This window comes from Corapipo altera, unplaced genomic scaffold (genome assembly GCF_003945725.1).
Source record: "Corapipo altera isolate COAL_440 unplaced genomic scaffold, ASM394572v1 1, whole genome shotgun sequence".
Classification (NCBI taxonomy): Eukaryota; Metazoa; Chordata; class Aves; order Passeriformes; family Pipridae; genus Corapipo; species Corapipo altera.
Window position 1 is genome coordinate 6,185,887 of NW_020884873.1, and position 22,905 is coordinate 6,208,791.

Genomic DNA, 22,905 nt, shown 5'->3' on the forward strand with positions numbered 1-22,905 from the left:
CTCTATTGAGTGTCCATGATGAGGTGTTGTCAGTGGAGGAATTGCAGGCGCCTCTGGGAGAAGAGACCAGGGCTGCCCTGTGCTGGACACAGCCAGTTCTTGATGGCTCCAGTGGATCCACTGCAAGACACAGCTCAGCCCCTCAGCCAAGTTGGTGTCATCCCTGGGAAAACATATTTTAGAAAGGGCAAAACCTGGAAAGGTGCTGTTTTATTGTTTGACTTAGTTTCTCACTGCCCAAACCTTTTTCAATTGGCAATACAATAATTTTCCCCAAGGTGACTTTGTTTTGCCCATGACAGTAAGCAGTAAGCAATCTCCCTGTCTTTATCATGATGCATAAGCCTTCTCATCCTATTTTCTTCTCCTGTTGTGTCAAGGAGGGTGAATGAATGAGCAGCTGGGTGGGAGTTTGGCCCTTAGCCAAAGATAGCCCACCATAGACATGTTTTTACGTTCCAAGACTCACTTAGAAATATAGTTTTAATATGAGAAGGTAAAGTCTCAGTGGAAGTAAGCTTGCACAGTCACATCCCAGAGGTGGCATTTAAAGCTGTTGGTTCTAGCTACGAACTGGGGCTCAGAAGTGGACTTCCTTAACTTTTCAGGTTGGAGGAGAAAAGGATCAGCTTTTATAAAAAGAGACTGATTGCAGTCATGAGCATCATGGAAGGTGAAGAACGGAAAGAACTGTCACCATGCACCCCAGCAGAGAAGGAGAACTGCACTTGGATCAAGCAAGATGCAGCTGATCCTGCAGGGAAGATCAGAGGCACCTGCTCTCCAAAATGAAACTCTCAAGAAGCAATGAGCCAAAGCAGGGAAGTGCAATCAGACAGTTTACTTTTTACCCCCTCTATGTATTCAGCAGGGAAATGTTATTCTCTAAATGCTGCCTCACCCAGCACCTCTGCCATGAAACATACTGAAGACAATGGTGTTAAAAAATTAGCTTCATTTCTAATATGACACAAGGACACAACAATCAACTTTTCAGTTCTAACAAGTACTCATTTTTTTTTTTCCCTGTCAAAAACATTTCCATGCTTTTTTCCTACTCAGCCAAAAGCAACAATGATTTTGGCTCTGGGCCATCACTATAATCAGCGACACCAAGAAACTTAATCACAATGGCAGCAATATCAATAAAGCCCTGGAAGACCCAAATAAGTTTCTGCACAGCCTTGTTTGAAAGGAAATGTTCCCTAGGCTAAAGTGCTTCCCTTTAGCTCTACAAGATGCCATGAAACATGCTCTCACACTATTCGTGTACTTCCTGTGGACAAGCAGCCACCTTGGTTTCTGAGGATGATCTTCCAGGAGAGAAACATTCATGAAACTGCAGTAGGAAACCAGAGCAGATTAGAATGGTTACTGTGCAGGATTAGCAAATCTGACACACCCTGACTTGTGAGTATAGTCAACAAAAAAGACAAGGGTGGAAAAAAAAAAAGGACTGAATGAAAAATGATTCCTGGGTAGATAATCACTTGTTATTTTCTAACACATAATCAAGTTTAAAACCAGTGTATTTAGGTTTCCTTGACAGAAAAAATATGGGAAGCTAAATCTGGGCTGTGAAATTCTGGGAGTACTCATCAGTATAAGTTGCTACCTAGAATGCTAAGAGATACTTTTAATCAAGATCTGTTTTTCTACTTAAATTTTTTGTTATAATATACAGCTCTCCTAATTCTCACAAGAATTAGAAGACCTTACCTGAAGGCTATAAACCCACAAAATACTGAAAACAGAAAGAGATATTAGATAGAAGATAAAATTGATTGTCTTTATGCCCATAGAAGAAATCTGCAGATCACTTTTGATTTTTTTATGTAGTCGTTCCAGTTTCCAGAGTCTGCTTCTCCAAAGACAAACCAAGGAGAGGGAAAAGACAGGACTCATAACGATAATGTGATCAAGATGACATCAGTATCATTTTGAAATGTACAGGAACAGTTGATTTTCTATGGCAAAAATTTCTTTTGTGTCCTCTGTATCAAAATGGTTTGTATTTTAGACATGAATAACAGGCACAGATCACCAACAAGCAAATGGCTTTATTTGAGCAAGACTCTTGAGAAAGGGGTTCAAGTGGACAGATTACTTTTTGAGATTTATCACTGGGCAGTTATCAACCACAGCTCATTTTATCCTAAATGGGGTACATTTTGAACAAATACCCTATCCCCCAAAATAAAAGAATGAGAAAACAGATATATTAATTTTAATTAATTTGAAAACTATGAACTACAACCGTAATGGGCATAAAAGGGACTAATTTCTGGTTTTTGCTAGTCATAAATAACAGCCCATTATGCCAACTCCTTGGTACCTAGTCCAGACATATCAGGTTAAAAATAATTCTTTCCTCTCATGGATTACAACACTTACCTTCCAAACCAGGCACTGTGAAATGGGGGATTCCTTCAGTAGCAAAGAAAGTTGTTAGAGCCCAGACTATACCATATGATGGGCCCTGGGACAGCCAACAAAGAAGAACAGTTTGCCAATTAAGAAAGGACAGATCTAATCTGAAAGTGGTTAGTTGCTCTGACTGTATAAGCAGGACTGTTTGCATTCTCACGTTTTCCTAACATTGCTAAAAGTCTATGTGAACAATGCAGATGAAGTAAGACTTTCAGAAATTCCTGAACTTCTTCCTGTGAATAGAACTGCATATAAAGACATCAAATAAATAGTATTAAAATATTTGCTTCAATCCTTCTGACTGCTAATAATTAAACAAGCAAATTAAGCTTTTATAAGGTTTTTACATGGTTCCCAACATCCCTGACACAACCAATCCCACCCATTGCAGTTGTGAAGGCTGAACTTACTAATTTTTCCTTTCTGGATTGGTTTGTACCTCCAAAATATATCACTGCAATTGACATAGGCAACCCCATGAATGCAGACATTGTTATAGTCACACAGACATACTTATGCAGAGACAGTTTGGGCCTATGGGCTCAGGAAAAGAAGCTGTATCAATTTAACTCATAGTTATAATGACAAAATTGCATTCAGTCTAAGGGTCTCCCTAACGATTGTGCTGACTTAGCCCTTTTTGTTAGGACCAGAAGGGGGGGTAGGGGAAGAAACACCTTTTACCAAAACAGTTAAAATGCTATAAAAAAAAGTCTGTGTATGCAGCCCAGGCCTTATAAGGAAGTGTTCTTAAACATTTATTTCTTGAAACACAAGGTTTCAATCAACAGCCACCGGAGACTCTGGGGTCATGATCTTCCCCCTCAATGTTCTGCACAAAGGTCAGAGGGTTTACCCTCTATGAGTGAAGCTGCCTTCCAAACACTTCGACTGCGGAATAAACAGCTTCTAACCCAGCTTGCAAAACTCTGTATTGTTTTCTACAAAACCGACAAACTCTTGCTAAGATATTTCATACTCTCTGCAGACTCTTTACAAATTAAAGGCCTGTAAAATCTTGAACCTTTATTAAGTCTGTCAGCAACAAGTAAGTTGAGAAGAACACCATATGTCAGTTTAAGAAGCCCATGGAGTGCCTACACTGTATTCCTCAGCTATCCAACCAGCTTGAAGTGCTTCTTACACCTTGACATGCTAGTATATCCATACTGTGTTAGCACATACATATAATGAACACTCACGCTTGGCATTAGCTGGACTTGCATCAAAAGTAAAATATTGTGAGGTTACAGGGAATCGTGAATATTTTCTGATGAAAGACAGGGGTAAAATAATGCTTTGTAGCACCTGAAGCAATGAGGGAAAACATGAAACAACACCCTTAGGATGCATCTCAAATGCTGATTTGAATATTTCAAGGATTAATTGTTAGGGTCAAAAATGTTAATAAGTGCCACCAAAGGTCAGAACTAAAATGGAAGAGGTATGTTCTGCAGAACTTCAGAACGTATTTTAAAAGAAGTTACATCTTACTGTGCATTTGATAAACATTCTTGTTTCTGCCACTATCACTATTTGACTGGGCTGCCTGGTTCCTGAACCCTAAAGAGCTGCCATGCTGCAAGTATCACAATACATATTTCTTTCGCATCTACTGGCGATAAGTTACGACACTGAAATTTGTCCAGGAACGTATACCTGTTAATTTTGCCTTAGATGGATTCTATTAAAATGTGAAAATCTTGGCAAGGACGGGGGTTAGACTTGCCCAGTCTGGGTCCTTTTCCCACCCAGCCAACAGGGCAGACTTTTTAGTTCATTATCACCTCATCAGTGCTCCTGTCAGCTGCCAGCAGCGAGAACTGGACTAAGCCACTCACTAATTCCTGGCCCTCCCGCCTCCACCGAAGCAGCAGTAAATCCAGAACAGATGGATGCTCTTTAACCCTCTCAATCCAGACACTTACTTTAATCAGTCTAATCAACCCACTCAACTCAGAACAAGGAATGACTGACAAGACGCAGAATGATGGGGGGATTGCAGTTCAGATCCTTAACAGAAAACACCACTGTGCATCTCAGATACTCTGCTGATAAGGGAGGCAGCAGGCCAAAGGCTGCAAGGACTCTCACATTAGGAGTAGGACAGACCTTCTATCAAAGAGGGAAAGCTGAAGGGGAACAGATTATAAAGTGAGGGCAAGTTTGTTAAACATTAAGATTTCATCACATTACCCAAGGTATGAATGAAGACCAGAAGGCAAGGGTGGCTTTTGGTTTTGCCACTAAAGTTGTAGTTCAGGCCAATCTAACAGCTTACTGTCACAGTCATCTCCTTCCCAGAACACCAGACATAAGTTTCAAACCTTGCCTTGTGTTGTCTGAGACTTATGGATTGCCACCCCAGTGCACTAAGCCAGCAGAAAACTAACTTCAGAAAAATGTGAACATTTTATTGCTAGGTTAGTGTCCTGAATTAGTTCAGTGGAGTTCTGTGAGTGCCAGATGCAGCATAAGGAGGACCTGGGAGAGGGGAGCAGGACCAGATGGGTTGGTACCTCAGCCTGTTCTGCAGTCAGACCACAGCTCCTCATGTACACAAGAATGTATGTTCAGTCTTTGCCTGCAGATCGCAGAGCACAGCTTCACTCATACACTCATTCAGAAATTCCCTGAGAAGCTTAAAATGCTTCTTAAAGGGGATTTTACTGAATCATAATATCAAGAGGAACTCTTCTGTTTATTTTCATATTCATCTATTTTGCAGCTTCTCTCTTTTGTGCCTTTTCTAGATGCATATAAAATCGTGTAAGAAGTAAGATAATAAAGAAGAGAAATGAAAGTCAATTAGCATCTTGCCCTGTATCATGTAAACAATACCTCCTGTTTACCCCAGGACCTACACAAAACCAGTTTCCTGAGCCCAGGAAAGGTTGATAAGCATGATATGAAAAATAAAGCTTTAAAAAGAATAGTTTTACCACTTTACAATTATGCTTGATTAAACAGTATAAAAACCACCCTGTCCTTGCATCTTTGACAAGAAAAGTGTGCCCTTCTTTTAACATTTTATTTTTTCATTTATAAGCCATACACACAAATTTTAGGACAAATCTCTCCAAGTTTTTACATTTACATTTATAACTGACAACTTTAACAGTTATAAATGAGGAATACATATAATAACAGTCCAATTATTAACTAACACAATGCATTTAGTGCACATCTTCATTCACGGAACTGGCTTTCCGCTTCTCATTTGTTAAAATTTACAATTTTGCTCCTTAGATAACACAGACCAAAATTTGCAGGATTAGATGGTGGTATGGAATAACAGAACAGCCAGCCTTGTGTGAGCCAGAGAAAGACTGTTTTGGCAATTGGCCAATGAAACCAGAAGTCACTCCCAAACACCTCTAAGGACAACTAAAAACCTTAGTAACTATTGAAAAACTCATTCAAAGCCAGCTTTTACTTAAGGACGACAACAGTAACAGTCAAAAAGACAAAAACATAGCTGAGTTTATTGTAACTGTGAAACAGAGTGGTAAAATATTTGTGCATGTGGCTGTTATAATTTTCTGAAATTTCAGTTAGAAGACAATCAAGGAGAGCAAAATTACCTAGCAAAACCAGAAAACAATATTAGAATTACATTGGGAATCTCTTGCTCTTTGCTAAATAAAAACATACTTAAATTACATAAGGACAAAACATTGTTGTGGAGTTTTTTGTTGTTTTTTTTTCAAGTGCATAATTCGGCCATGGAATGAACTATCAAAGACACTGCAGTATCCTCAAAGTAGACAGTGAAAGAGTTAGAAACTAGCAATGTTTTAGGAATAAATTACTCAATATGAAAAAGAAACAATTAATTATTAAGATCCTTTCAGCCTCAGTGATTATGACTAACCTATGGTGTGGAATTGGTTTGATTGCAAGTGTTTTGGAACTAATCATTTCAATGTTTATAGGAAAGTACATGATCTGAAATGTCATGGAGACAATGACTTCTAATCCCAACGAGCCTGGGAAGCACTGTGTTCCTGAATAAGAAAGCAGAGGACCTTGACTGAGAATATGACTTTAGAGCCAGAAGTTCAACGTAAACTATGAGGGTCTTGCAGCACAGAGTGTATTTACAGTGTCAAATTTTGGGAGATAAGAAGTCATCTTGAAGTGATGCTGAATGTACTGCCAGTGCTGAGAAGCTCCCTGACCAGACTGAAGGCTTGTCTCTCTGATGATGATGGGAATTGTGATGATTCAGTTGTTCTTGGTGCCTGCTCTGGGATTCCATTGCCCAAATAACAGTATCTAATGCCATATGAGCTGTCCTAGGATACAAAATACAGGAGACCAGCAGTGTGACACAGAATATATGGAAGATCCATGCCTCTCTGAAAGAGACACTTGGAAGCCCACTGGGATAATCTAGTGCACCAGAAGTGGCAACAGACTCCTAGGTTTAGACAACACAGTGCCATTCTTCTTAGAACCAACAATGAAGTCATCAACATGTGTCTCAAAGCTGGAAACGAGCTCCTTTCTTATCCAACATATATCCTGTGAGTAGAATGGTGGAAGCCTTAAAAAGTGTTTCTTGGAGTCAAAGGTAAATCAGAGATCATCACTGGTAGGCAGAGATCAAGGTTCTGAAGACAAACCAACCAAACAGAAGAAAATGAAGACTTGAGAAACCAAGAAGATGAGAAAGAACCTAATTGTGTATCTCCTGGTCTCTGTCGTATTCAAAACAATTTTCTTTCATGAACAAGAAAATTAATTCTAATATTACCCTTTAAACAATACTTTAATAACTGCCCTTTATTAATTTGCAATGGAATATAAACCGTATTTATAGCCAAAAAAAAAAATTACCTCATTTCCTAGCAAATGAGCTCTTATATTACAGTGCAAGATACAGTTAAACAACTTGAGCATGGTCTATAAGTCACTCCTCTACAGACAATCCAGATGATTTTTTCACGCCATTTAAATTTTTTCTGTGCTGAGTTTCCCTTATCCCTAAATAAGATAAACACTTATTTTTTTTTCAGAGGAATATTCTGAAAATTAGCGTGCTATTTGTAACTGCTTTAACATTCAGAGATGGAAAGTGTTATGTAATGTGCAGTATTATAATGAGAACTGAGGACCAGAGTACAAATTGAAATTACAGAAGGCTGTATAATTTAAAAAAAAAAAATCTATTCCTAGAAGGATCTTAAGGTCATGTGGAGACAAGTTATTGTAACCCATTTGGATCAGCAAACTCCTCTTGTTCATTAAAGATGTAGGTGTGTATTTCCAAATCCCAGCAGACTGCCACCAACCTCAGCTGGAAGTTAGGTAATGAAATACTTCCACTAGGCTATCCTAACTCTTACCTCAAATCAAAACACACAGCTAAGACATAAAATAGAAAAATTTGCAGTGCATGAATTCCAAAGAGGAATGTGACCTTTTTTTGTGTTCCTTCAGTTAATATTTTAAAAAGACTTTTTTTAAGACCTTCGGGATTTCCTTGGGAATAGCACAACTGAAAAAGGTAGATTTTGCCCTTTACAGTTTGTGCTCCAGACCCACAGTATCAGTTCAGAGGATGGGAATGGAAGTTTAACTGAGAATCTGTGACTGTTGGTCATGAGGAGTCAAATTTTCCACCTTTACCAGGGAGGCATTTCCTGATGATGGTCTGCTGATTTATGCACAACTGCTTCAAAACTGACTTGGCAGTGGGAACAGGGGGTAGAGAAACTCTGAAAGAAGAGTTAAGGGTTTTATTTCACACCTCAGACTATAACCTGACAGCTCTTAAACAAGTATTCCTACCTTGCAAATACATCAAATTTTCATTAAATCACTAACCTGCTAAGAAACTTATAGAGCTTATCAGAGTCCACAGAAAATTAATTATACTTATTTAAAAAATAAAAATGACCCATACTCAAGGCAGATCAAAAAACCACAAGGGATTCATGCCCATTGCACCCACGTGAGTTTCTGCACCAAAAGAATGTGTAACCACAACTAGGCTAAGGTAGGTGTACACTAAAAAGCACAAGGCATAACTTACTATGCAATTTACCTATTAATTCCACATTGCTATTTTTAAGTTAGTAAAAAGAAAATGAAAGTAGAATAAAGATCTATTAAAAAAGATAGCACATCTCCCATATATGGGAATAAAGCTTTTATGGTTTTTGTGCCACTGAGATGAAAAATCATATGGTTGCCCAGTGCAATTTCTGTCCCTCTAAAACTAGTTTCGTTAAAGGTCTACGAGTTCTGTTTCAGAAACAGGTAACAAAAGATGCATTTCTTACACTTTATATAAGTTGCATTGAGATCATATTTGTCTATAAAATGAAACAAGAAATTCAGTATCTGTACAAATTATGTACTTTAGACAATGGGGATGTATCCATACATGTCACAAAGTTATGTGGAGCACCCCGTCTCCCCAAAACAAGGGTACAAAATCTATAAAGATACTGTCAGCTGTAGCATCTTTAGGCATCCCTGACTGTACTTCCCAACTTCCCACACAGAGGAAGAGCTACTCCCATGCTCTATGTTGCAAAGGAGGTGAAAGCTGCAGCAGTTGAGAGTACTGGAGTGAAGTCTTGGTGAGACATTGCTCAAATGACCCCAGTGCAGTGCTCTAGTCCACAGGCTTCTTCTGTTTGGGCCAAATGCCACACTGACACACTCTGCAGCTCAGCACCAAACACCTTTTCCATTCTCCAACAGTTTACTTGCATTTCTGCGTAAGTGTTGGTTTCTTCTGGCTCCAAAGACAGCCTCACCTGCAGGGTTTCATTTTTCTGTTCGACACCTTGCTGTTGATTTTCCCTTACTGCACAAAAGGACTTGCTCCAGTGCCTCTTTCACAACTGCTTCTTTGTAGTAAATGAAAGTCTTAATAATAGTATTTTGATTGTAGAGTTGATTAATTTTGACTTTGTCTAATTTGTGACCTTTGCTGAGATCTTCAGGGCTGGGAATTAGAGAACAACACTGTACCACTGTACTTTGGACATAAGGGGTTTGCCAACTTATTTCTTGCCTCATTTGTCATAAAACCTATGAAATTGCAGTCCAAAGCCAGTTTCGTATTTTTAAAGGCAGGGCAAAAATGTATTTGTTTTTCTTCTAAATTAACATCTCCTGGCTAAATTAATCTAGTTTTTCAAAGTCAAAACCAAAGCCCTCACTAACAGTGAGACTAGCAAGCAAGACAAATCCAAAGATCAGCTTAGAAAAAAGGAACAGGCTGGTTCTCTCCAATTACAGCACTAAAGTGATAAGAAATGAATACTCAACTTTAGGTATAGACATAACATTATAAAGAAAAAAATGAGGATGTAAAAAGGATCTGTATGGGAACATGACAGAAGACAGAAATAAATGAAGTAGTATGTATCTTACATGCACAACATCTCCTATTAAACATTTGTGTCTCAGTTAAGACAACAAAAAATCTACAAACCAGTATCTTCAGATTTTAATTCCTGACATCACTGAAGTTCTGTGGCCGTGGATGAATGAGTCACTTCATGTTTTTCATTTCAGTTTACTTCTTTGAGGAACAACAATAGCATTTCTCAATTTTTATAAAAAAGAAGGTTTTGAAATGTAAGATCCTTCAATGAAAAGAACTAGTTCTGCAAAGTACTATTAATAATTGCATTATTTTTGAAGAAAATGTAGCTAGCTGAGTTCATAAAGCCTTTTTCCACATCAGAAGATATCCTTGTCATTCTTTATAATCTAACCAGACCTAACCCTTTCAGGTTTCCTGCCTACTGAGGGCTTGAAAGGCAGAAGAACATTGCAGCTACTTTGAATCAACAAATTGAATGATTATTTCTTGCAATAAAGAAAAAGTTTCCTTTGCATGAAGAATACTCAACATGAAAAGCAAAATATCTCTTTAGAAATTGAATCTGCAAGCCAAAGATGGTATTAAGAGAGAAACAAGCCCACATTACACTTAGAACAAGCTCAAGCATATAATATATTTTTACAAGACACATTTTTGGTTCTTACAGACATTCATTAAGTATATGACCTGTGCTGAAGAATCACAAAAACTTGCAAGATAATACACTCTCTATCCTCAACTTCATCTAAACTACCCCTAAAGCATGATCAACTGTATTTAAGGTATTTGTGATATGTTTGTCTGTAAAAACTTCTCTAGAACCCCTCTTCGCTTTATTGAGATAATTTTGAATTTTCACCTTGTTCTCCAAAATGCCTGAACACTCACCATAGTATTTTGGTAATAAATACCCTTTGGTTTTGGCTTGCCATCTGCTTCATTTATGGACAATTTGAACAGCAGCAGAGCTGGGAGAGACCTCCAAGAACATCATGTAACACAGGTTTCCATTTCAATAAGGAATTATTAATTATTCTTTTCCAGCTACTTGCTTATTCACTTTACAGTGATTTAATCCGGAATATAATCCCTACTGTGTTGATGAGACAGTTCTGTGAGACAATTACAAAATCCTCCTGAGATCAAAATTACTGTATTACCTGGTTGATTTGTCATGACTTAGTCTCAACAAGTTTAGGTTCTCTGTTAACACTTAACTATTTTCTAAGCATTTATGAATAATATTTTTGACCATTTACTCCAATCCCTTTCTAGTAACTGCAAGTTGGCTGATGATCCCTGGCTACTCAAAGCTACTTGCAGTTGTCATCTCTTCATAACAGTATCAGTGGCCTTAAATCTTTATTCATGAAATTAAACTAAATCATAGAACTAGTTGATTCTTAGATTGTATAGCAAATACAAATTATATAAATCAGATTAATCTCATATGCAAAGCTTGATTCCTAGATCACATACTGGAAATAAACTAGTGTGATCCTCTAGTTTTTCAACTCAACATCAATTTAAAAGCTGGAAAATGCCAGAGGACTGAAAAAACGCTAGAGGTCTACAGAAAGCTATAGCCATGTCTATTTAGTGCTTGAGGAAGGGCTATAAAAGGGGCTTTGGGGAACATCAAATATAACATTGTGTCAAATGATTTTTCAGTCTTCCCTACAATTCTATATGTACCAGCTCCTGCTACCAGGAAGACAGTTCTCTTTATCCTGTAATCTGCATAAACTGGGAGAAGCGACTTAATAGCTACGACAGCATCACATCTTAAAGAAAGACACTTTTACAGTGCTTAATGTCATCTTTTAGGATTTCTAAGTAAACAATTCTGGTCATTTTTCATGTTTTTAACTCTGGTTCCATGTGAGCAGTTGCACTGCACACAAGATATCATCAGACAAACCCAATCCAACAAGTCCCAAATCCTCTCACTATGGAGTTTTCGCATAAATTCCACAGACTTGAAGATAGTTTTTTATTTTGCCTAAAAGAACTCAAAAGTATTGTTTGGAAAGGGTGGAAAACAAGAAAAGATAAAATTAATATTTCCATACAGTATAAAGACAAAGAGTGTAGGGAATGCCACAACTTGACTAACTTTTTCCAATTTTTCTTACCCAACTCCCACTTGTCCTTCAGGATAGTAGGGAAGCAATTACTTGCTTCAGAGGTTATTCCTGTAATTAAAGTAAATTGACCTGACTTTCAAAAGAGGAATTACTGTTCCACTCTAGAAGACAGACTGAAGTTAGTCTTTGCCTTACCTACATCCTGCAAAGCTACAGTGTTATTTTAAAAACAATAAAAGAATGCCTTGCATATGCAGTGGCCATATGAGCACATCTAACCTTTGAGATTTCCCTCCTTGTATTCTGAACTATGTTGACGATGTCCGGATGGGATTTACAATGGCTCAAAGCTACTATTGTTCACACTACATTAAATCCACAATATATGCAATGAGATACCATAATATTTTCACTTGCAACTTCTATTAACCCACAACTTGACTTTATTTAATGAAATATGTAGTGCTCACAGAGTTGATTTATATGCATTACTACTTACAGTTCACGTTCATAAAAGAGGAAAAAGCACCCTGAGGAACTCATGGTTCTTTTGACTTTAACAGAAAGTAAAAAGTGCCTGATTTGGTTTAGCTCAGTAACACCCCTGGAAGCCCCAGAATCTTATAGGTGGATTAGGGATGGCGACAGGAATCACTGATGCAGCTGAAACAACCAGCAATAGGCAACGCACTATTGCTATGAACCCTGAGCCAAAATACTCCTGCATATTTTAAAACAAAAATCACAGTCATATTTACGCTTCTTGCATATAGAAGTATATACAAACAATTAAAACTGCCTGGAAATCTACTTTTGTCAAGTGTTGTTCTAGAAATGTGGACTGGAGGATTCATAATTCCAAGGGAAAAATACAAAGATTTTCTTGAACGGATCAAGTTTTATTTCTGACAGAACTTCTGAGTGTATTTAGTTATACAAAGTAAAGGCATACAGAATTAGCTAGCAGAAGACAGTATATTGGTGCCCTTAGAGCTATCTTACAAGCAAACTGTCCTATATACTAGTCAAAATAAAACCATTGCTTTTTATTCCTCTACCAGTTTAACATTGTGTTATCTGAGTAATTAGATCTAAAAAACACCCATAATTTTTCTTATTCTTTTAGATAAGATGATCTGCACATAGGTTATGGTAAAAACAAACTTTTCCCAAACCAACACCCTTTGGGTAGTAAAGAACATGCAGAAATTTTATCTCATGCTGCACCTGCTCTCTAAGACTGTTTGCAGTAAGGAACTAGCAAACTGAGAAAAGACAAGAAAGGTATTAATTCACTGGTGTCAGGATTGTGTAAGCCTAAAAAAAAAATCATACATTTTAGTAGTCTGGGTATATATGCCAAGATCTCTATTGATGATATTTTTCATGGCAATTTCTGTGAGAACATTGCAATCTATTAAAAGAAAAGAAAAACATGACAAAACCTCTGCATTCTTAACACTGAGTCTACATGCTATATTTTTCACATTCTCACTTGAAAGAGGTCTAATTTCCTTTCACCATCTAGAAAACTAGGCTACCAAAGGGATCACTTACACTTAAATCAGTCCTTGGAAAACATATCCAGAAAAAAAAAAAAATCTGCTATGTAAAGGCATGGAAACAAGAGCATAGTGTAGCTAAATTATCCAGGAGTTAATGACTGGACCTCGTGTTCCCAACTCCTCCCTACAACATCAATAGACTTAGAAATTACAGAGTGGAGCAAACTGCTTTAACACCACCTGGTGTACTTTTCAGCAGTTGGTCTTGCTTCCAGGCCTGTCATGGCTCATTAAGATAGTATAGTACTTTCTCTCTGCAAGACTGTTCTCAGGGACCACAGAATTTGAGATAAAATGAGATATGGAGGTTTTATCACAAGACAGAACAGGACTGTGACATATCGTGCCAAGGTTTTAGTATCTAAGAAAGCTACAGAAGAAAACGTTTTTCAAGGCAGGTGAAGAGTAACAACAAACCAGTTATAAAAGATAAATATAACTTCCCAAGATACTTAAAGAATCAGAGTAAACCACAACAACCTAATTCTGTGCGTGCTCATATGGGGCACTTTATTTACAGAGGCATTGCTAAAGATTCATGTCTTTGCTTTGCAGTTTTTTCTTTCTGTGAAGCTTCAAGATTCAAGTTCAACACCTCTCTCATCTATGTGAATCATTTGAGCGACCAGTTTAGTGCTGTTGCCCAAAAATGGGTTAAATTTTTCTGCTTATTTCCACGATTCAGGCCCTCTACTATCAGTTGCACTAAAAATGAAACGTCAGGCTGTCTCTAATGCTGCCATAACACTCTCATCTCAGAGTGCTCAAAGGCTCACTGACAGTGCAGGAGGACAGAAGGGATAATTCCTTTCTGACAGAAAGGCTTCATTCCTTAATTGCCAAGAGAAAAAAAGTGCAAAGGAGATTACGCTTTCTCTCACATTTTCACCTGAATTAAAAAAATAATAGCAGAAGACACGAAATTTGAGGGTTAACCAAGATCAACAACTACATTTATGAAAAGCCTAATGTTTCATTACAGTGAAAACTGAGGAATTAGCAAAAAAAAAAAAAAATTCTGGTCTTTAAATAAACTTTAACCTTAGAAGACACACAATATCTACATGTTGTATTTCAGCTTTCCTATTGGATTCTGTGAGAATTTGAGATTAACAGCAGTTCCAAGGTCAGTTTATTTCAAATTATTTAAGTGTGATGTCTGTATTGTTCAGTAATTAGAAATTTACTATTTTTAACATTTCAGACTAGTGCAACTGAAGTTCTTACAACTTAACTGGGTGATGATACAGAATTAAAACAAGCATATGTAATTAAATATCTTATGCTTGAAAATTAAAAAGGACAAAACAACGGCAGTAGGATATTAGTGTGTTCATTTTCACTGTGTGCCCTGCAAAAGACATTTAAAAAAAGAAAATACCTAAGCTAACAGAAGAAAAAAAGGGACTGACGCAGATGCACTTGTTCAGCTCTGCCCCAGACAGTGAATCCTATGGACACGGAGTGCCCCCTGTGGGACTTCAGCTTATTTAATTTCACCCAAAGTAATTACAGGAGATGTTTTGGTACCACTGCTGCAATCACGTGATGGCCTGATACACCAAGTGACCACAGACCTTGTAAGTCCAGTTCAGTATGACAAAGAGCTTGTGTTGGGCCTAGAAAGCCATACCTTGCAGATGCAAGGTTAACATGTTACTGCTTTGTGGCCCTGACAACAAATGCAGTGATTTCCAACCACAGAGACAACTGTTCATAGTTGTTACAGAACATACACGCACTTCTGCAACCAGGAATCACTTCTGCTCTGGAGAACTGTTGTTAAACCATATGCATAAACCACAACCTCTTTAATGACAAAAAAAAAATTCTTTAATTTCCAAGAAGACAATTGCTGATGAGCTGACAAGTTATTGTTGGATGGTCATTGATACTTTTTTTTTTCTGGTTCTGTTCACCATGGGTGCGTGCAACCTGAAATATTTTTGTTTGGTTAAACTGTTTTCAGGGTTTGAAATTACTTCACACCTCATCTTGGATCAATTGAAATGACTTTTCTGGCAAATAAAGTGTGTCAATTAATCAGTTTCTTTTGGACTACTTTCAATTTCAACTTCATACTCGTACCTCCAGACAATGCTGCTTTATTGCTGAGGAGATGAACTTTTCAGAAGATAAACAACCTCAGCTTCCACTGACTTAATTTCAGTTGTGAGTGTTTGAGTGTGCGTGTTTGTATTTTTCTCATCTGATAGCCAGAAAATGAACACGTGGACTTATCAGCCATCTACCAGATATTTCTAAGTCGTATCAGGCAAGAAAACTGTAGCAGAGATATGGGTGAACAGTCTTCCTGCATAGCACCACCTAGGTTGGCATCTTATTTTTATTAGTAGCCCTCCTGTAGCTCTCAGCAGGCCTTCCAAGTCCGAGATGAAAAAAGGGAGGCATACAATAAACAGCCTCATTAAGCTACACAGGCCTGGTTCATCTCTGATCGCCGCCTACACTCTGTACCAAACGAAACACTATCTGTGGGATGAATTCATGTAATTAGAAACTACTGTGATAAATATTCAGAAAACCACTCATGTACAGTCACAAAAGAAATCAAACAATGTTTTTTTGACAGTTTGGTTTTGAAACATGAATTATTTTCTATTATAACAATTTATTCATCTGTAATATCCTTGATTATTTTTCAAGAAACAAGAGGACAGTAAATTATTCTCAGACAAGTAATAATCTTTCTGTTGCGAGCCAGCAGGATGAAGGATTCAACTCTGAAGCGCCAACTACATTATGTAAGTCTGCATACCTTGAATTATAGGGCTAGCAGCAATTGCAATTAGCAAGAGAAGGCATAATTCAGGAAAGGGCTGTTGGACAGTTTTCCAGGTCTGAAAGAACAGATTGAGAAATGCTCCAACTGGGACTTTTCAATCCTAAAGCAGATGATTAGGAAGAACCTTCTGGTCCTTCTGACCATAACAAAAGCCCTGTCTATTAAAAAAAAAAAAAAAAAAAAAAAAAATTCCCTCTCTCCATGCAGACACAGTGTCTGTTCCCCTTCCCTATAAGTGCAGTGTCCGCTGCTCCAGATTTGGCAATTGCATGAGTTCGGCCTCAGATTAGACTGTTTGTGCTTGGTTATTTTCACACACTGCCAAAATTTGCTGACAACACCAGGAGAAAAAAAAAAGGAAAGGAAAACTGGTGATTTTCAACAGTTTATAACTCAGCTCAGCCTAAGCAGGTTTTTACGGGACAAAGAACAGAGATTTCTCTGTAGACAGCACTTTATTCCTGCCTAATTTAAAAGATTTGCTGTGAATGATGGAAACATTAGAACTTCTTAAAGAAAACATAACAAAACAAAAATCCTAGCAGTTCACTAGTATTTCTTTACAGTAGATCGGGTTTGGTGATATAAATAGAGACCATTATCTACCTCTCTCATAATTATTTGCAATAAAGTTTTTTTAAAGGAAAATGAAAATATTAGACTTAAAGGAAGAGGGCTTCCAAATACATAGTATTTCTTTAAGGAGTGAAATTTCTTGCTTGGAATAATTCACACTTGAGCTATTCTAGTGCCACAGAATTCCCTAAGGAGTGTGAAATGATCTTCTCAGGGTTACAGTCAGTAGTAAACACAAGTTCTACTCTAAGAAACAGTATTTTAAACATATATTTTCACTAACATAATATCTAACAACTTCCCATCAAAACCCAAAGGTAACTTTCTGGAGTCCCCTTGTTGCTTTAACACTTTCTTTCACTCCATATCTAGAATATCCTAAAGCTGCATTTCCTAAGCTATTTTTCTTGTCTGTTCCCCAGCCCCACCAGCTGACTGCAGGACCCAGGCTGTTATATCTGCTCCTCTATCAAATCTCAAATTTAATCAGTGCTGCTTTTGAGCACCTCAAACTTTTCCCAGTAAAGCATGCCCTAAAACCTAGGAAATAAAATTGCTTTACTGTATCTTTGAACACTATCTGTACAATAGCTATTGTTTTTTTGTTAATAACACTAAAAGTAGCTAATTGCTTCACAAAATTGACCACTCATTCAATTACTGTTATTTTTGAGTTGAAATAGTAGGAAATACTTTAACAACATGAGGAACATTTTGGAAAACTAGAAAACAGAAAACAAGAATGGTTTTCATAAAAGGCATAGGTTGGGAAAGCAGGGCAATGAAGAATATACTGGAGTTTCTGTATATAAAAATAAGATATTTAATTGACTGGGAGTCCTCAGCAGAGACTTGTTTGCAACAGAGCCTCATGATGAGGGTGAGTTTTTGAAGTTTGGATGCCTTTGGCAGCTTTATAGAACTTTAAGACAGACCAGCTATGACTAAAACACGCTCAGCTAGTTAACTATACAAACATAATGTTTTTTCCATCTTTCTCTCCATGTGCTGACAGCATTACCATTCTCTCCAGCATTCTTCTTCCTTCTGAGGTACAATGGATCTACCAGTTCATGCAGTTCCTGATACTACATTTCAGTACAACAAGTTTCCAACAATAACTTACACAGCTAAGAGAGGTCATCATTTAGAAGTGAGTAGTTATATTAAAGGATCTACACAATTCCAAATACATTTCAGGATATACTGTACACTACGTGTATATTTTAATGAGAAGGTTTGGCAGAGCAGTTTGGCAGAAGAAAATGCTGTCAAGTGATTGGATATGGGATACATCTCCAGTTGCTTTGGATTCCCACATCACCTTAAGAGCTATTCTTCCCACCCCCCACCCCCCCAACTCTCAAGGCAGTCAAATTTATAGCTCAATAAAATTTTTTATTAAAAATAAAAAGTGTGGCTTTTAAGTACTGTAGTCTTCCAACATCCTTATGCCAGGTCTAGATCAGACTGTTGTAGAGGAATATGAAGCTGGGGAGGCTTGGCCCACTTTATACAGCACTCCTAAGTTAGAATTTCAAGATCTAAGTCACCTCTTTCCATTTTGTAACAGCTGTTTTTCTATCCTTTCATTAAAAAAAAAAAAAAAAAGGAAAGGAAAGAGACCAGCGTAGAACAGTTAAATAAATAAATAATGGCTCACAAAACCACAGTGGAGGAACCACTGCTAGTCCTGCCAATAAAAATGTTCCTTCTCTTCAGGGCTGGCTAAACAACTGAAAGTGTTTCTAATGAACTGCTGGCAGCACTATCCATCATTGCACTAAACGGATTCATGTCTCCTTAAACTAAGGATAACTATTTATCTATAATGCACAGTCAGAAATTAGGAAGTATTTAAGCCTTAGAAGTCTAACTCCTCACTTCTCCCTACCTCCTCAAAGTTCAGTTTTATCCAGGTCTTCTTATGCAAAGATGATGAGAGAATTCTGACTGATAGAGAGCTTCAAATTATTCCAGTGTTAATGAACCATCCACATTAGTCTGAAAAATACTTGAGCAGAACAGACCTCTGCAGTCTGATTTTACCATTACAAACACCTGACATTATGTTTATCTCTTCCCTCTTATTTTTTTTGTCATTTGCTATACTGACTTGCACCTAACCTTAGTTATAGGCTGCTCAAAGCAAGATGACACATTAATAAAATAATTGAGTCCCAATAGTTGTTTGACGGACCTCTGAAGATGCTGTTGTGCAAATAATAGTAGTCTACTGTGAACAATCACAAGGAAGAAATGGTTTTGACCTCTAGTGGAAGTGTGACAGTCAGGTTCAGAAGTAAATTCTGAAGGTTCAACCGATTACAGATCAGTCAGATAGAGACACGTTCATGCAGTGGCTGTCTTCAGAACACCAGGGATCAGAAAGGAATTCAGAGATATCAATAAAACATGCCTACAAATAATGAAAGTAGACACTTACTTCATTTCCAGGACTTCCTCCAAATGTTTCCTTCTTTCAGCTCGTAGGTTGGTCAAATGGGTTTCCTTCTCAGCCAAAGACTGTTGTGTAGAGGACAATTTTGCTTTCATTGACTCCAGCTCCTGCTTAACCTTCTCCATGGCCATCATCAGCTCTTCTACCTAAAACATTTTTGGAGCAGACAGGAGGAGAGAAAAATAGTGTAATGTCATCAACTGGAATTTACTAAATGTCTCAACTAAATTGGAGCACACAGGTTACCAGCGCATGTATGCTGCAGAACACTTCTGTAGGCTGGAAGCATCATCTAGTGCTGTGGACAGTATGTCTGTACTTGACTGAAGCAACATTACAGCCTGTGAATTAAATTAGTTTGGTCACTGGACTGTAACTATTACAACAGAAATCTTCAACTCTTCTGTGTTTCTATTTTAGAAAACGTACCCCAAGGATAAGAGGATGGCCTGTATATGTTAAAATTGGCCCACAGAAAGGCAAAGTATTAAATGAAACACATTGATAATACACCAAAACAATAAAAAACTTCCATTGTAAATGATGCCTAAAGAGAAACTACATATGCGCTTTAAGCATAAAGGTATTGTTTCCAAAACAGGGAGAGGACTGGGTTCCCATGAAGATGTAAGTAAGGCTACTTCTCTCAAAATACCATTTGAACAATGCTTATAGGCACATGTTGTGATTTAGCAACATAAGACATTCAAAGAGTTGCTGATGATAAAGTACAGCAGAACATTGCTGATATCTCCAGCAAATTAGGAGAGATTCAGAATTAACATGATTGTAAAGTCTAGCATAGATTTTACACAGATGAACAGTACTTTTGTTTTGTACTTGGAACAAGTTCTGTCTCAGCTAAAATTTATGACTAATTAACATGCAAACCCACAATAAATGCTTAAGTCTAATTACATGTAGCATTCAAAAACCTCTGGATGTGTTTTTATAATTTTATATATTTTATATAATTTTATAACACATTACTTTCACTGACTTCTTCAAAACAGGTTTTCTCTTCCTATCACAACCAAGTGTTCATAAACAGTTTTATAACGTGCTTCAAATGGGAGAAGCTCAGATGCTACTGATGCACATAATCAAACATTCATATAAATTTTGTATGACGACACAGCACTTCATTGCCTTTTTATCCCTGCAACAATCAACTTGTGATCCATCCTGGAAGTGAATCATTGAAATTATATTAAGTTCAATTTCTAATTACATGTTTTCATAAAAGGAGTTGGGCACGTCATTTGCTATATAAGTGCTGGAGGAGGGAAGGTATGTAACATACTTTAATAAATCCTGTACTCCTAAAGGCAGAGCTAAAATGGATAATAAGATTGGTTTTCATCCTCAATCAGTGACAGAGCATGAAAAATTGCAATTCAGAATTAGCAGATTTATAAAAATCTAGCACAGACATTGCGCAGTGTTTACTGTAGAAATCCTATTTACTTCCACCAAAATGCAGCTGCCAAAAGGATTCTTCTTGTGTTCAGTAAACTAAAAAAAGTTAAAATAATTAAAATATGTGATTATCAAGAACTATTTAAGATGTACAGTGAAAAATTCAGCTAGTAACCAACAGACCAAAGGAGAATTTCAGTGACACAGAACCCAAACTGGTGACCATGGATATATTAACCAAACTTTCCCTGTTTTATTAGTGTGCAAAACAAGATCAGAAACGGTCAATTTTTAAAACAAAGAGAAAACTCCATAAAATGAAATAGAGAAAATACATTAGAAAAGAATGCAAAGAAGAACTGCAGAAATAATGAATAGCAAACATACTACTAGGATGGAAACTGGTTCTTAGAAAGAGAAAAGTCACAACGTGGTGGAGAAGTGAAGGTGTACTTGTGCATCAGCTTCTAGAATATCAGCTTCTGCTTCTTTTGGGTGGATCAGAATTACCCACATAAACATTTCCCTTTAAAATGAGAAGAAAAACGTATGCCAACTATAAAACCTTTAGCTTATAACAGAAAACCACCTCAAATCAACAAGCCCCCAGCCAACTGCAACAATCAAAATGGCCTGTGTCAATTTGTCAGCTGCCAAGATAAAACAATCTGTGAAGCAGCATCTTCTCTGTAATCAGGTCTGAAGTATTTCTGACATCCTTCCCTCCCTTCCCAGCCATCAGGGTCTGTGATGCTGACACTGAAGGACTGCTTTGCTCGATGTAGATCTGTAGTGTGACAATTCTGTGCTGGTAAGAAGACACAAGGATACCAGAGACTGATGTCTAGGCCAAGGCTCCCAGTGAGAGGTGACAAAGGCTAACTCTGCAGGAGTACTTTGTAGTGGTGGTTATTGCAGGTACTTAATCTTTTTCTCATTGCTCTGCTTGCTAACTCTTTTAATTCTAAGGTTGTATTCTCTATTTTTGCAGGCTAACGGAGAATTGATCTAATCATGTATTAGGAACGGTTGGAATGCAAGGAGCTTTTAAACCGTGCCAACAACTTAGTTTACAGAACTGTCATTACCTTCCATCCTCTCCAGCAAGTACCATTTGTCATGCAATTTACTAAAGACAAAGTTCACCAAACCAGTGATGACTGCATTCACAGTAAAGACTTCATTGTTCAGATTCATCAGGTTATAGATATTCCATGGGTCTGTTTCAATTAAACCTCTACAAAACAAAACATTTTATTTGGCAGCTTATGAATCTTAGTGCAGACCTGTCTGTACATGTCCCAGTAAGCAGCCCTGTGAGAAATGATACAGGAATACTCACTGGAAGCAAACTGCTTGCAAAGCACATCTAATTTAGCCTATATAAAAAACTTCAAATCTACCCTTGATTTTTTTTTTCCTGAGAGCAGCTAATTGTATAATAAAGAATAAATATTTGCCAAAACCAGAGCTCTTGGCACGCTGAGACGTTTTCAGAGACATGCTGCTGACATTTGCAATTTAACTGCAGGTAAGTTTGTGCCCTGCCAGCTATAACTAGAAAGTCTCCATCTCAGAAGGCGTGAAGAGTGCACTCTTGCTCCTCTTTTCTCTTTGCTCAAATGACAGCATATAAAGCAAAGTATATCTCTGACTATCTATGACTTAGCTGTGATTCAGTTCTCTGTAGACAGGTCAGAAAGGTCTTCATGTATTCTGAGCAGAGAACTTGAATGGAGACTATTTTTTCATTGCTTTTGGGCCTTAAGTGACATGACATAACCAGGTGGCAGCTTATCCTTAAGGAAGAACATCAAGCTGAAATAAGTTTCCATTAGAGGATAGAGCTCCCAGGAGACTGAACAAACTATGTGAAAGAGGGTAAAGTACGTCAATTAGACCAGTATTCACAGCAGCAGAAAAGGGAAATATCAAGAAAGGACAAATTTTTTACATAGTATTACATCTCCTTCCTTAGGGAGCATGAAATCAAGACAAAGAGAAACATCAATACAACAGGAGAAGTTTATCTACCATGTATTTGGATCTAATGACAAAAAAAATGAAGCCCTTTTCAGAAGCCTGTCTACCATCTTAACGCCCCTGTTCCTACAAACTGTAATTTCAGGCTCCTCTGATGCAACTCTAAATCAAAAAACAGGCTTTTGCACAGACATGTAGATACCACATTAACTCCAAATATGTAGTTG

General features: G+C 37.4%; 1 protein-coding gene across 11 annotated transcripts in view; it reads right to left on the reverse strand.

Annotated features, from left to right (window-relative positions):
• The window catches only part of ERC1 (ELKS/RAB6-interacting/CAST family member 1), a 277,563-nt gene that overhangs the window by 80,532 nt on the left and 174,126 nt on the right, over positions 1-22,905 (reverse strand). For all 11 annotated transcript variants that reach the window (XM_027657027.1, XM_027657055.1, XM_027657045.1 and 8 more), the window contains one exon: positions 19,262-19,422. In XM_027657027.1, the coding sequence (XP_027512828.1) occupies positions 19,262-19,422 (161 nt within the window). The remainder of the gene's footprint in view (positions 1-19,261; positions 19,423-22,905) is intronic.